Source organism: Oncorhynchus nerka, linkage group LG27, assembly GCF_034236695.1.
Source record: "Oncorhynchus nerka isolate Pitt River linkage group LG27, Oner_Uvic_2.0, whole genome shotgun sequence".
In the NCBI taxonomy this organism is placed as follows: domain Eukaryota; kingdom Metazoa; phylum Chordata; class Actinopteri; order Salmoniformes; family Salmonidae; genus Oncorhynchus; species Oncorhynchus nerka.
This window is the reverse complement of record NC_088422.1, coordinates 14756306-14771604: the sequence shown is the minus strand read 5'-3', so window position 1 is coordinate 14771604 and position 15299 is coordinate 14756306. Positions and strand designations below refer to the sequence as shown.

At 47.5% G+C, this 15299-nt stretch overlaps 1 protein-coding gene across 1 annotated transcript in view; it reads left to right on the top strand.

Moving 5' to 3' along the window:
- The window catches only part of LOC115111158 (adhesion G-protein coupled receptor V1-like), a 248439-nt gene that overhangs the window by 198847 nt on the left and 34293 nt on the right, over positions 1–15299 (top strand). The window contains exons 84-85 of the mRNA XM_065011405.1: positions 2317–2495; positions 8258–8415. Coding sequence (XP_064867477.1) covers positions 2317–2495; positions 8258–8415 — 337 coding nt within the window. The remainder of the gene's footprint in view (positions 1–2316; positions 2496–8257; positions 8416–15299) is intronic.

The window sequence follows — 15299 nt, the reverse complement described above, 5'->3', positions numbered from 1 at the left end:
AATGTGTTATATGTGGAAATGTGTTCGTATTATAAATTGTATTTTAATGTTTAAGGACTCTTGGAAGATTAGTCCAAATGGGGACTAAAATAGATCAAATCTCTGTAGGTGATGGCTTTGTTATAGCTGTCTCTCTCTCTCCAACTCTCTCTATTTATATATATCTCGCCCTCCAGCTCTCTCTCTCCCTCCAGCTCTCTCTCTCCCTCCAGCTCTCTCTCTCCCTCCAGCTCTCTCTCTCCCTCTAGCTGTCTCTCTCTCTCTAGCTGTCTCTCTCTCCAACTCTCTCTCTCTCTCTTTATCTCTCTCTCTCCCTCTAGCTGTCTCTCTCTCTCCAACTCTCTCTCCCCTAGCTCGCTCTCCCTCCAACTCTCTCTCTTTATCTCTCTCTCTCCCTGTAGCTGTCTAGTTCCCTACAACTCTCTCTCTTTATCTCTCTATCTTCCTATAGCTATCTCTCTCACTCCAACTCTCTCTTTATATATATTGCTCTCCCTCTCTGCCACTGATGATACAACACCTAGAGAATGACAATGATTATGGAAGCAGAGGGTTTTGAGAAGGAGGTTGTGGTTTTATGTCACTTGTGTTTGACCCCATGTCCACCCGATCACTCATCAGCTCATAAATGGAATCATGTGGAATGTTCTGTTGTCCTTTTACTGTGAAATCCTCACTTCAAGCATTGTACAACATGTACAAAAGGATGAGGAACGTGTGGATAGGCCTTCTACAGGTGTTGTCATCACAAGCTGGAGATATGTAGTGTAGTTAGCGTAAGCCTCTCTTGGACAAGATGTCCAGTATCTAATACCTAGGGAGATCATCCAAGCCTGCTACTCCATTACAAAACGGATAGCAGTGAGCCGTGTGGCTGCTGCACGTTTCTATGGCTCTTCTGCTGATAACCACCTGTTGCTCTTCTTCCTCTTTAAATCTCCTCTCCTCCGCCCTACCCTCTCCTCCTCCCTACCCTCTCCTCCGCCCTACCCTCTCCTCCTCCCTAACCTCTCCTCCTCCCTACCCTCTCCTCCTCCCTACCCTCTCCTCCTTCCTACCCTCTCCTCTGCCCTACCCTCTCCTCCTTCCTACCCTCTCCTCCACCTCACTCCTCCTCCACCCCTCTCCTCCTCCTCCACCCCTCTCCTCCTCCTCCTCCCTACCCTCTCCTCCACCCCTCTCCTCCTCCTCCTCCTCCACCCCTCTCCTCCTCCTCCACCCCTCTCCTCCTCCTCCTCCCTACCCTCTCCTCCGCCCCTACCCTCTCCTCCGCCCTACCCTCTCCTCCTCCCTACCCTCTCCTCCGCCCTACCCTCTCCTCCGCCCTACCCTCTCCTCCTCCCTACCCTCTCCTCCGCCCTACCCTCTCCTCCTCCCTACCCTCTCCTCCGCCCTACCCTCTCCTCCTCCCTAACCTCTCCTCCTCCCTACCCTCTCCTCCGCCCTACCCTCTCCTCCACCTCACTCCTCCTCCCCTCCACCTCACTCCCCCCTCTCCTCCTCCTCCACCCCCTCTCCTCCTCCTCCTCCACCCCTCTCCTCCTCCTCCTCCACCCCTCTCCTCCTCCTCCTCCACCCCTCTCCTCCTCCCTACCCTCTCCTCCACCTCACTCCTCCTCCTCCTCCACCCCTCTCCTCTTCATCCAACCCTCTCCTCCCCCTCCTCCCTACCCTCTCCTCCTCCTCCTCCACCCCCTCCCCCTCCTCCTGCCTATCCTCTCCTCCACCCCTCTCCTCTTCCTCCTCCCTATCCTCTCCTCCACCCCTCTCCTCCTCCTACTCCTCCTCCACCCCTCTCCTCCTCCTCCTGCCTATCCTCTCCTCCACCCCTCTCCTCCTCCTCCTGCCTATCCTCTCCTCCACTCCTCTCCTCTCCTCCTCCTCCTCCTCCCTACCCTCTCCTCCACCCCTCTCCTCCTCCTACTCCTCCTCCACCCCCTCTCCTCCTCCTCCTGCCTATCCTCTCCTCCACTCCTCTCCTCTCCTCCTCCTCCTCCCTATCCTCTCCTCCACCCCTCTCCTCCTCCTACTCCTCCTCCACCCCTCTCCTCCTCCCTCCTCCCTACCCTCTCCTCCACCCCTCTCCTCCTCCTACTCCTCCTCCACCCCTCTCCTCCTCCTCCTGCCTATCCCTCTCCTCCACTCCCTCTCCTCTCCTCCTCCTCCTCCCTACCCTCTCCTCCACCCCTCTCCTCCTCCTACTCCTCCTCCACCCCTCTCCTCCTCCTCCTGCCTATCCTCCCCTCCACCCCTCTCCTCTTCCTCCTCCCTGCCTCTCCTCCACCTCACTCCTCTCTTTTGTCCCACCCCTCTCAGGCGGTAAACTTCTGGCAGGTGTTGGTGATGAACGATGAGCAGACAGAGAGACGTTACCTGGTCTACTTCCTGCTGGGCTGGGGACTTCCTGCTCTGGTCATCATCATCCTGGTCATCGTTCTGCTGGGGGGCTTTGGCTGGACCATACACCGTGTCTACGGCCTGGTGCATGGGGATGTGTGAGTGAAGGAAACGCACTCAGGAGTACACACACAAACACACACACACACACACACAGGAGTACACACACTCACTGGAGCGCACACACACTTGGTGAATGAAAAGGGAAATACCCACATGCTTTGTATGACACAAACACAAATTATTCTTACATATACACACACAGTACTTAACTCAGAGCCTGATGTTATATACACACTCTCACAAACAAACACACACACACTTAATCATAGTCGGATGAGGAATGTGTAAGTTACACACCTATATGTTCCCAGTTCTGGTTACTTGAGTAGGTCCATTCCAGTCTACCAGGTGTCTACCCAGCTTCCTTGTTAGGCTATGGTCAACAGCCAGGTCTATGGTCAGAAGAATAGTTTAGTCAGCAGGTCCTGAGGTGTACACCCCCGTGAGCTGTATGAACACCTCCGGGAGCTGTATGTACTGCACATAGAGGTCCTTACTCAGAATTAACCCTGCCCATGACTGTGTGTGTGTACAGGGGGGTGGAGGGTGGGAGAGTGGTACAGGGGGTGGAGGGTGGGAGAGCGGTACAGGGGGTGAAGGGTGGGAGAGCGGTACAGGGGGTGGAGGGTGGGAGAGCGGTACAGGGGGTGAAGGGTGGGAGAGCGATACAGGGGGTGGAGGGTGGGAGAGTGGTACAGGGGGTGGAGGGTGGGAGAGTGGTACAGGGGGTGGAGGGTGGGAGAGCGATACAGGGGTGGAGGGTGGGAGAGTGGTACAGGGGGTGAAGGGTGGGAGAGCGGTACTAGGGGTGGAGGGTGGGAGAGTGGTAGGGGGGGGTGGAGGTTGGGAGAGCGGTAACAGGGGTGGAGGGTGGGAGAGCGGTACAGGTGGTAGAGGGTGGGAGAGCGGTACAGGGGGTGGAGGGTGCAGGTTGTAGAGCAGTACAGAGGGTGGAGGTTGGAAGATAACCACTTCTGAGTGATTAACTCTACATTGAAGTTGATAAGGAGCCAGTGTGTATAAGGTAGGTGTGCCAATGAGGAAGGTTTAATGATTTAATGTCCCGTGCTGTAGTTCTCAAACTGGTCTGCATATAAGAATTCATTGCCCATTTCAAGTGGAGGACATCACATCCTTACAACATGATATTAATCAACTTGTTAAGTCCCGCGTCCCAAAAATCTCTCCTTCTCGCTGAACTATGCACTCGTTCACTCCTTTCCACTAATGTAAAAGCATTAGAATTGGTGTAAGCATGGTCTAGAGTGAATTTCCATAAACCAGTCATTTCCTTTCAAATCTATGAGGGAAAGTGAACAAGTGCACACTTCAGTAGAGAGGAGAGATTATTAGATTGCAACCCAAGAGTTCCAGGACCAACTCTTCCCACAAGGACACACAAACACCACACCACATGTCTGTTTACACTTCCTCAAGCAGGAAGAACATGATGCAGTACTGTATTATTATTATTTCACATACTTCACATTCTACTATGTCTAACATGTATTATTTATCCGGATGGAGGAGGGTACAGCTGTATTTGTGTCCTGTGAGATGGCACCGTTGGCATTCTTATTGAGATAAACGTCAAGTCACAAGTTAGGGTTGTTTTTTTCCCCAGAGCCAGACACAGACTCCCAACCTTCTTAGTGACACCATTAGAACACAACAGGTACTGGACAGATTATGGGAGTGAATTCCTCCGAATAGATTACCACAAAGGAGGGGGAGAGAGAAAGGCAGAGAGTAGGGAGGGCAGAGGCAGAACAAATTGGAGAGAGAGAAGCAGGCAGGCAGGCAGGCAGAGGCAGAGGCAGGCAGAGGCAGGCAGGCAGAGGCAGGCAGGCAGGCAGAGGCAGGCAGGCAGGCAGGCAGAGGCAGGCAGGCAGGCAGGCAGAGGCAGGCAGGCAGGCAGGCAGGCAATATGAATATTGTACCTGCTGTATTGTTTAGATCCATAACAAGGAACCATGGGGGGTCTGACTGTGGCTGGCCATAGAGCAGCTAGCTGCTTGGCCTAGCTTGGACTGGACACCATGGCTAGGCTTAACACTGGGAGGGTAACTTGAGGGCCTTTGGGGCTGGGATACCCCTCTGAAAGAACACACATACTTGCTGCACTCTCCCTAGGCAGTGTGTTGTGTTTGTGGTGCTGTCCTGAACTATTTACCCTCTCCAACCATGGTGGAATGTGCTGCTGCAAGGGCACAAACACTGAGTGTGAGCTTAAACACACACATACACACATACACACACACACCATACACATACCATACACACACCATACACACACCATACACACACACACACACACCATACACACACACACACACACACACACACACACACACACACCATACACACACACACACACACACACCATACACACACATACACACACCATACACTAACACGGCAAAGTAACTGCACTGTATTTCAGCTCATCAACCTGCTAAGATGGTAGTGGTGGAAATATTTAAGGTGTGTCTTAAAAACATGATCTAAAGTGTTCATTTCAGGCAGCCCTGTTAGGGATATTTAAAACCAACCAAAAGCTGGTTTTAGCTTGTTCTGACAGCGGAAACAGCCTATCCAGCTGTGATGCAGACTTCCCATATGTTACAAGAGTAATGTGCTTTTAGTGCCTGTATACTTCGTATTTACAAACATTATAAAACACGTTTTTTGTTTTGTTTGTATTTTTGTTGTTGTAGTTTTACCCCTTTTTCTCCCCAATTGGTAGTTTATCTTGTCCCATCGCTGCAACTCCCGTACGGACTTGGGACAGGTGAAGGTCGAGAGCCATGCGTCCTCCAAAACACGACCCTGCCAAGCCGCACTGCTTCTTGACACGCTGCTCACTTAACCCAGAAGCACCAATGTGTCGGAGGAAACACTGTGCAACTGGTGACCGATGGCAGCTTGCAGGCGCTTGGCTCACCACAAGGAGTCGCTAGAGCACGTTGGGACAGGGAAATCCCGGCCAACCAAACCCTCCCCAAACCCAAACCTAAACGACGCTGGGCCTCATGGGTCTCCCGGGTCAACGGCTGGCTGTGACACAGCCTGGGGTCGAACCCGGGTCTGTAGTGACACCTCAAGCACTGCAATGCAGTGCCTTAGACCACACTTGGGAGGCCCCTCTAGTTTTATTTGATTAAAAACCAAACATAGCCTCACCTCCTCTCAATGAAGGCTTTTTGTTGTTGTTGTCCAATTAGTCCACAAATTTGTCAAGACTGTGGATAAAGAGTTTTGCTCGTAAGACTGCTTGGAAATATGTTTTAATCACCAAAGCTTTATTAAAAGATCAAGTTTGAGAGGAGTGAAACAGTGCGCTGACATTTCCTTTTTATCTATGTATTGTAGGCAGGCTTACATTATTTTACGTTTGGGACGTGCGTAAAACCCCTCCATGATGTTGGCTACATGTGTCCATGCCCATCATGAAACGAGACATGAGAACCGGTGAACCTCGTATTTAGAAGATATTTCCCTGTAACAATTGCTTGAATTCCGTTTCATATTTTCAAAAACCCATAGGATATACCTAGCCTAGGCCTACTATGAAGAAGCATGGTTCAAGGGCAGTCTTTTTTTATCCTTACGATTTTATAATAGCATTACATTTTACATTTGTTTGTTTAAAAAAATACAGATAGCTTGTTTTTCGTTTAGTTTGACTAAAACCAAACATATTAAAATGTTTCACCATCCTGGTTTTATGGTGAGAACGTCTGTGGCGCTCATGCAATGCAACTTCTGAAGAAGTATGAATGCGATCTGATCTGTAAAATGATTCCGAAGTTCATAAAACATTCTATTTGGCAGCACTATAACAGTGGACATTCTCCTTTTCTCTTGATATTGGATCTTTGTCCAGCTACTGTGAAAAGTGTAGATGTGTTCGTAAAACCCTCCTTAGTCTGCGTTGTTTTAATATTATATGCCCACAGGAAGAAATTATGGTGTCTGTAAGTGTATTTAGACAGCCTATTTGTTTTGTTTCGCTGTCTTTTTAGGCCTTATCAATAATGAATTGAATCTTGCTTACCGATAATTTTTGGCATGTCCATACTCAACCATAATGCAATTTACAGTAGGCCTATCTCTTTTATCAGTGTGCATGCTATGTAGGCCTAGCTCTTTTATCAGTGTGCATGCTATGTAGGCCTATCTCTTTTATCAGTGTGCATGCTATGTAGGCCTAGCTCCTTTATCAGTGTGCATGCTATGTAGGCCTAGCTCCTTTATCAGTGTGCATGCTATGTAGGCCTATCTCTTTTATCAGTGTGCATGCTATGTAGGCCTAGCTCCTTTATCAGTGTGCATGCTATGTAGGCCTAGCTCTTTTATCAGTGTGCATGCTATGTAGGCCTAGCTCTTTTATCAGTGTGCATGCTATGTAGGCCTAGCTCTTTTATCAGTGTGCATGCTATGTAGGCCTAGCTCTTTTATCAGTGTGCATGCTATGTAGGCCTAGCTCTTTTATCAGTGTGCATGCTATGTAGGCCTAGCTCTTTTATCAGTGTGCATGCTATGTAGGCCTATATATTTCCATATTGAAGCCATGCAATTACTTACAACAATGTGGACTGCAAATAGGTTCAAGTTAATGTATTAAGCAAAGATTGGATAGATCTATAAAAAATATATTTTTTCTTTTGAAAGCTATTTAACAAACTATAAGCGACTAACATTGGAATTGGAGTTGATTCAAAGTCAACACATAAAAGACCGTAAACACAACTTGAAGCAACCACATATTTAGCCATGGAGCAGGTTCTGATTGGCCAGTGAAGGGGTCAAGCCTCGACACATACAATTGATTTATTAATCAATATCCAGCCATTTAGCACCACCACCGCCAGCACTGCACCCATCGGTCTTGCTTGTTATCAAAAAGATTTCTGACACACCCTTGAACTGATAGCACCACCACCAGCACTTAGATGGACCATTGCATTAGGTTTGTTATGATAGAGCCCAGGATCAGTATTTGACCAGAGCTTGGAAGAGAAGTGTTAGATGTTTTATTTGAAGTGGTCAGAGACAGTGGTGGATCTGATCCCCTGCCAGATAGTTCTAACCATTCCCTAACCAGCAGCAGAGGTGAGAGCAGTCCTGCCCTTGTGCCACGCTCTCCACCTGTCTGTCACTTTGGCACCCTGAAGACTGGAGAGAATACAAGTGAGGGCAAACAGAGCAGATATATCGACATAAAGCTCTAAAAAAACAAGACTCCATTTTAAAAAGGAGGGAAAATGTTTTGTTTGCCCCCTCCCGAAAGTCTTAAACAGAAAAACACTTTAGTGTATTTAGATGTTATCCCCAGGTTGCTTCAGGGCTGAACTAGTGGTGAGAGGGAGGTTTAACTTCATGTTTGTACAGAAAGGAAATGTCTTTGAAGCGTGTTATTAACTGGGAATTCTGAGTGTGTTGTGAAGGCTCAGATGTATCAGGGCCAAGATCCTGTTTAAGGATGTTGAAGCAACAAGATCTTGACCTACTGTAATGCAGCATAGTAAAATAACATAGCTTACGTTTGCTCCTTTCCTTGGCAGTTTACTGCAAGTTTTTTTGTAATAACACCCCCTGTCTCTCTCTTTTCCCCTCCTCCTCTCTCTCTCTCTCACTCTCTCCCTCCCCCTCTCTCTCTCACTCCCCCCCTCTCTCTCTCTCTCTCTCTCTCCCTGCTCTCTTTCTTCATTCTACACCCCTCTCTCTCTTCTCCCCCCCTCTCTCTCTCCCACCCCTTTCTCTCTTTCTCTTCCCTGTCTCTCTCTCTCTGCAGGTGTTTCATTCCTAATATCTATGCTGCTCTGTGTACAGCAGCCCTGGTGCCTCTCATCTGCCTGGTTGGGGTACTGGTGGTGTTTATTCATGCCTACCAGGTCACACAGCAGTGGAAGGCCTACGACGACGTGTACCGCGGGCGCACCAACAGCTCAGGTATAGTACACACACACACACACCTTCCAGCTATAGGGCATGGGTTGGAGCATAGCAGCAACCTCCATGTCCCGAGCAACCAGACCATGTCAGAACACCTAGCCGACTGCGTCGGTCGGTCTGTCGGCCTACTGCACTATTGGAGTACCTGTCCTGTGGCCATGTAGTAGTCATTCAGTGGTCTACAGTGTGTACAGTGGGCTCCAAAATTTCTGGCACCCCTGACTGGCAATGCACAAACAATGCTTAAATAAATATAAACAATATAATTACAGAGAAACTCATAATACCAACATGTGAGAAATACTGTACTTTATTAATGTTTCAATGGAACCAACCAAAATTATTTATTGATTTAATTAAAAATCAATGTCCTCCAAATCAAGGTTTCACAATTAATGGCACCCTTAAAGACTATTGTAAATAACATCTACCAAAATTAAACCACAAATTAAATTCCACTTATTTAAGTTTATCTAAGTCTTAAGGAACTATATTGAGCCATTACATCACTTCCTGTTTCACTAGGGTATAAAAATGAGGTAACACACATGCAATATCCCGCTGTCATCCAACACCATGAAGAACAAAAAGAACTGGCAGTTCAAAAGAGACAGATGGTTGTAGACCTTCATAAATCTGGTAATGGCTACAAGAAGATCCACAAACTATTGAATATACCACTGAGCACTGTCAGGGCATTTTATTTTAAATAAAAAGATATGGAACAGTTGAAAACCTCACGGGTAGAGGACGCAAATGCATTTTTCCCCCCAGGATAGGGAGGAGGATGGTGAGAGAACCAACAAAATCCCCAATAATCACTGTGAAAGAATTGCAGGCCTTGGTAGTGTCTTGGGGTCACCAGGTTTCAGAAAGCACCATCAGACGCCACCTCCACAGGCTCTTTGGAAGGGTTGCCAGAAGAAAGCCCTTTCTGACCCCAAGACACAGACACAAGTGCTTGGAGTTTGCCAAACATCATTTCAATTATGAGTGGAGGAAGGTGCTCTGGGCAGATGAGACTGATATTGAACATTTTGGTCAGATACAGCATCGGCATATTTGGCGTCGAAACAGAGATGCATGCAAGGAGAGGAACCTCATACCCACGGTGAAATATGGAGGGGGGTCAGTGATGTTTTGGGGCTGTTTTAATTCCAGAGGTCCAGAGGCACTGGTTAAGATTGATAGCACAATAAATTCCACCAAGTATCAGGCAATTTTGGCTGACAATCTGGTTGCCTCTGCCAGAAGGGGCGGCAGGGTAGCCTAGTGGTTAGAGTGTTGGACCGAAAGGTTGCAAGTTCAAATCCCCGAGCTGACAAGGTACAAATCTGTCGTTCTGCCCCTGAACAGGCAGTTAACCCACTGTTCCTAGGCCGTCATTGAAAATAAGAATTTGTTCTTAACTGACTTGCTTAGTTAAATAAAGGTCAAATATATATATATTTTTTAAAGGCTGGGACTTGACTGTAGGTGGACTTTCCAACAAGACAATGACCCACAACATACCTCAAGATCCACACAGAAATGGTTCTTTGACAATAAAATCAATGTTCTGCCATGGCCATCTCAGTGGCCGGACCTCAATCCAATGGAAAACCTGTGGGCTGAGTTGAAGAGGGCAGTTGGTAAGCACAAACCCAAGAATGTGAAGGATCTTGAAGGGATCTGCATAGAGGAATGGTCCATAATCCCTCCAAATGTGTTCCTTAACCTTGTCAAACATCACAGGAAAAGACTCCATGCTGTTGTCCTTGCCAGAGGTGGTTGCACTAAGTACTAAATGAGGAGTGCCAATAACTATGAAACCTTGATTTTGGTTCAATTTATTTTGTATTAAATAATTGTATGATTTTGGTTGGTTCCATGGAAACATTAATAAAGTACAGTGTTTCTCACATGTTGGTATTTTGAGTTTATCTCTGTAATTATATTGTTTATATTTTTTAAAGTATTGTTTGTGCATTGCCAGTCAGGGGTGCCAGTCATTTTGGAGCCCACTGTAGTAGTCATTCAGCTGGTCTACAGTGTGTAGTAGTCATTCAGCTGGTCTACAGTGTGTAGTAGTCATTCAGCTGGTCTACAGTGTGTAGTAGTCATTCAGCTGGTCTACAGTGTGTAGTAGTCATTCAGCTGGTCTACAGTGTGTAGTAGTCATTCAGCTGGTCTACAGCGTGTAGTAGTCATTCAGCTGGTCTACAGCGTGTAGTAGTCATTCAGCTGGTCTACAGCGTGTAGTAGTCATTCAGCTGGTGTACAGCGTGTAGTAGTCGTTCAGCTGGTCTACAGTGTGTAGTAGTCATTCAGCTGGTCTACAGCGTGTAGTAGTCATTCAGCTGGTGTACAGCGTGTAGTAGTCATTCAGCTGGTCTACAGTGTGTAGTAGTCATTCAGCTGGTCTACAGCGTGTAGTAGTCATTCAGCTGGTGTACAGCGTGTAGTAGTCATTCAGCTGGTGTACAGCGTGTAGTAGTCGTTCAGCTGGTCTACAGTGTGTAGTAGTCATTCAGCTGGTCTACAGCGTGTAGTAGTCATTCAGCTGGTGTACAGCGTGTAGTAGTCATTCAGCTGGTCTACAGTGTGTAGTAGTCATTCAGCTGGTCTACAGCGTGTAGTAGTCATTCAGCTGGTGTACAGCGTGTAGTAGTCATTCAGCTGGTCTACAGTGTGTAGTAGTCATTCAGCTGGTCTACAGTGTGTAGTAGTCATTCAGCTGGTCTACAGCGTGTAGTAGTCATTCAGCTGGTCTACAGCGTGTAGTAGTCATTCAGCTGGTGTACAGCGTGTAGTAGTCGTTCAGCTGGTGTACAGCGTGTAGTAGTCATTCAGCTGGTCTACAGCGTGTAGTAGTCATTCAGCTGGTCTACAGGGTGTAGTAGTCATTCAGCTGGTATACAGTGTGTAGTAGTCATTCAGCTGGTCTACAGTGTGTAGTAGTCATTCAGCTGGTATACAGTGTGTAGTAGTCATTCAGCTGGTCTACAGTGTGTAGTAGTCATTCAGCTGGTCTACAGTGTGTAGTAGTCATTCAGCTGGTCTACAGCGTGTAGTAGTCATTCAGCTGGTCTACAGCGTGTAGTAGTCATTCAGCTGGTCTACAGTGTGTAGTAGTCATTCAGCTGGTCTACACAGTGTGTAGTAGTCATTCAGCTGGTCTACAGTCTACAGTGTGTAGTAGTCATTCAGCTGGTCTACAGTGTGTAGTAGTCATTCAGCTGGTCTACAGTGTGTAGTAGTCATTCAGCTGGTCTACAGTGTGTAGTAGTCATTCAGCTGGTCTACAGTGTGTAGTAGTCATTCAGCTGGCTGGTCTACAGTGTGTAGTAGTCATTCAGCTGGTCTACAGCGTGTAGTAGTCATTCAGCTGGTCTACAGTGTGTAGTAGTCATTCAGCTGGTCTACAGTGTGTAGTAGTCATTCAGCTGGTCTACAGCGTGTAGTAGTCATTCAGCTGGTCTACAGTGTGTAGTAGTCATTCAGCTGGTCTACAGTGTGTAGTAGTCATTCAGCTGGTCTACAGCGTGTAGTAGTCATTCAGCTGGTCTACAGCGTGTAGTAGTCATTCAGCTGGTCTACAGTGTGTAGTAGTCATTCAGCTGGTCTACAGTGTGTAGTAGTCATTCAGCTGGTCTACAGCGTGTAGTAGTCATTCAGCTGGTCTACAGTGTGTAGTAGTCATTCAGCTGGTCTACAGTGTGTAGTAGTCATTCAGCTGGTCTACAGCGTGTAGTAGTCATTCAGCTGGTCTACAGGGTGTAGTAGTCATTCAGCTGGTCTCTACAGCTGGTCTACAGTGTGTAGTAGTCATTCAGCTGGTCTACAGCGTGTAGTAGTCATTCAGCTGGTCTACAGCGTGTAGTAGTCATTCAGCTGGTCTACAGCGTGTAGTAGTCATTCAGCTGGTCGTGTAGTAGTCATTCAGCTGGCAGTGTGTAGTAGTCATTCAGCTGGTCTACAGCGTGTAGTAGTCATTCAGCTGGTCTACAGTGTGTAGTAGTCATTCAGCTGGTCTACAGCGTGTAGTAGTCATTCAGCTGGTCTACAGTGTGTAGTAGTCATTCAGCTGGTCTACAGCGTGTAGTAGTCATTCAGCTGGTCTACAGGGTGTAGTAGTCATTCAGCTGGTCTACAGTGTGTAGTAGTCATTCAGCTGGTCTACAGTGTGTAGTCATTCAGCTGGTCATTCAGCTGGTCTACAGCGTGTAGTAGTCATTCAGCTGGTCTACAGCGTGTAGTAGTCATTCAGCTGGTCTACAGCGTGTAGTAGTCATTCAGCTGGTCTACAGCGTGTAGTAGTCATTCAGCTGGTCTACTGCGTGTAGTAGTCATTCAGCTGGTCTACAGTGTGTAGTAGTCATTCAGCTGGTCTACAGTGTGTAGTAGTCATTCAGCTGGTCTACAGCGTGTAGTAGTCATTCAGCTGGTCTACAGTGTGTAGTAGTCATTCAGCTGGTCTACAGTGTGTAGTAGTCATTCAGCTGGTCTACAGCGTGTAGTAGTCATTCAGCTGGTCTACAGCGTGTAGTAGTCATTCAGCTGGTCTACAGCGTGTAGTAGTCATTCAGCTGGTCTACAGCGTGTAGTAGTCATTCAGCTGGTCTACAGCGTGTAGTAGTCATTCAGCTGGTCATTCAGCTGGTCTACAGCGTGTAGTAGTCATTCAGCTGGTGTAGTAGTCATTCAGCTGGTCTACAGCGTGTAGTAGTCATTCAGCTGGTCTACAGCGTGTAGTAGTCATTCAGCTGGTCTACAGCGTGTAGTAGTCATTCAGCTGGTCTACAGCGTGTAGTAGTCATTCAGCTGGTCTACAGCGTGTAGTAGTCATTCAGCTGGTCTACAGTGTGTAGTAGTCATTCAGCTGGTCTACAGTGTGTAGTAGTCATTCAGCTGGTCTACAGTGTGTAGTAGTCATTCAGCTGGTCTACAGCGTAGTAGTCATTCAGCTGGTCATTCAGTCATTCAGCTGGTCTACAGCGTGTAGTAGTCATTCAGCTGGTCTACAGTGTGTAGTAGTCATTCAGCTGGTCTACAGCGTGTAGTAGTCATTCAGCTGGTCTACAGCGTGTAGTAGTCATTCAGCTGGTCTACAGTGTGTAGTAGTCATTCAGCTGGTCTACAGCGTGTAGTAGTCATTCAGCTGGTCTACAGCGTGTAGTAGTCATTCAGCTGGTCTACAGCGTGTAGTAGTCATTCAGCTGGTCTACAGCGTGTAGTAGTCATTCAGCTGGTCTACAGCGTGTAGTAGTCATTCAGCTGGTCTACAGCGTGTAGTAGTCATTCAGCTGGTCTACAGCGTGTAGTAGTCATTCAGCTGGTCTACAGCGTGTAGTAGTCATTCAGCTGGTCTACAGCGTGTAGTAGTCATTCAGCTGGTCTACAGCGTGTGTAGTCATTAGCTGGTCATTCAGCTGGTCTACAGCGTGTAGTAGTCATTCAGCTGGTCTACAGCGTGTAGTAGTCATTCAGCTGGTCTACAGCGTGTAGTAGTCATTCAGCTGGTCTACAGTGTGTAGTAGCTGGTCATTCAGCTGGTCTACAGCAGCTGGTCTAGTAGTCATTCAGCTGGTCTACAGCGTGTAGTAGTCATTCAGCTGGTCTACAGTGTGTAGTAGTCATTCAGCTGGTCTACATTGTGTAGTAGTCATTCAGCTGGTCTACAGCGTGTAGTAGTCATTCAGCTGGTCTACAGCGTGTAGTAGTCATTCAGCTGGTCTACAGTGTGTAGTAGTCATTCAGCTGGTCTACAGCGTGTAGTAGTCATTCAGCTGGTCTACAGCGTGTAGTAGTCATTCAGCTGGTCTACAGCGTGTAGTAGTCATTCAGCTGGTCTACAGCGTGTAGTAGTCATTCAGCTGGTCTAGCAGCGTGTAGTAGTCATTCAGCTGGTCTACAGCGTGTAGTAGTCATTCAGCTGGTCTACAGCGTGTAGTAGTCATTCAGCTGGTCTACAGCGTGTAGTAGTCATTCAGCTGGTCTACAGCGTGTAGTAGTCATTCAGCTGGTCTACAGCGTGTAGTAGTCATTCAGCTGGTCTACAGCGTGTAGTAGTCATTCAGCTGGTCTACAGCGTGTAGTAGTCATTCAGCTGGTCTACAGCGTGTAGTAGTCATTCAGCTGGTCTACAGCGTGTAGTACTCATTCAGCTTGTAGGAGCTACAATGGCTGACCCCCCCCCTCCCCCCCTGTCAACCTCGTCAGAACTGGTTCATACTGCCCTGTCCTTTACCATCCAGAACAGCCTCAATATGATGGCTCTACTCTCCAGCCTTAGAGAAGACATCTCAACGGGGCAGTGCCTTCTCATAACAACCAAGTAGGCGTTGTGTGTTAAACAAAAACATCAACAACAAGCAGCAGCAGTGTCTGGTTCCAAAGGGTTTCCTTGAAGAGCAACAGAGTGAGGAGAAGACAGCCTATAGCAAACTCACTCCTTAACAGGGTGAGGAGAAGACAGCCTATAGCAAACTCACTCCTTAACAGGGTGAGGAGAAGACAGCCTATAGAAAACTCACTCCTCAACAGGGTGAGGAGAAGACAGCCTATAGAAAACTCACTCCTCAACAGGGTGAGGAGAAGACAGCCTATAGAAAACTCACTCCTCAACAGAATGAGGAGAAGACAGCCTATAGCAAACTCACGCCTCAACAGAGTGAGGAGAAGACAGCCTATAGCAAACTCACTCCTCAACAGAGTGAGGAGAAGACAGCCTATAGCAAACTCACTCCTCAACAGGGTGAGGAGAAGACAGCCTATAGAAAACTCACTCCTCAACAGGGTGAGGAGAAGACAGCCTATAGAAAACTCACTCCTCAACAGAGTGAGGAGAAGACAGCCTATAGAAAACTCACTCCTCAACAGGGTGAGGAGAAGACAGCCTA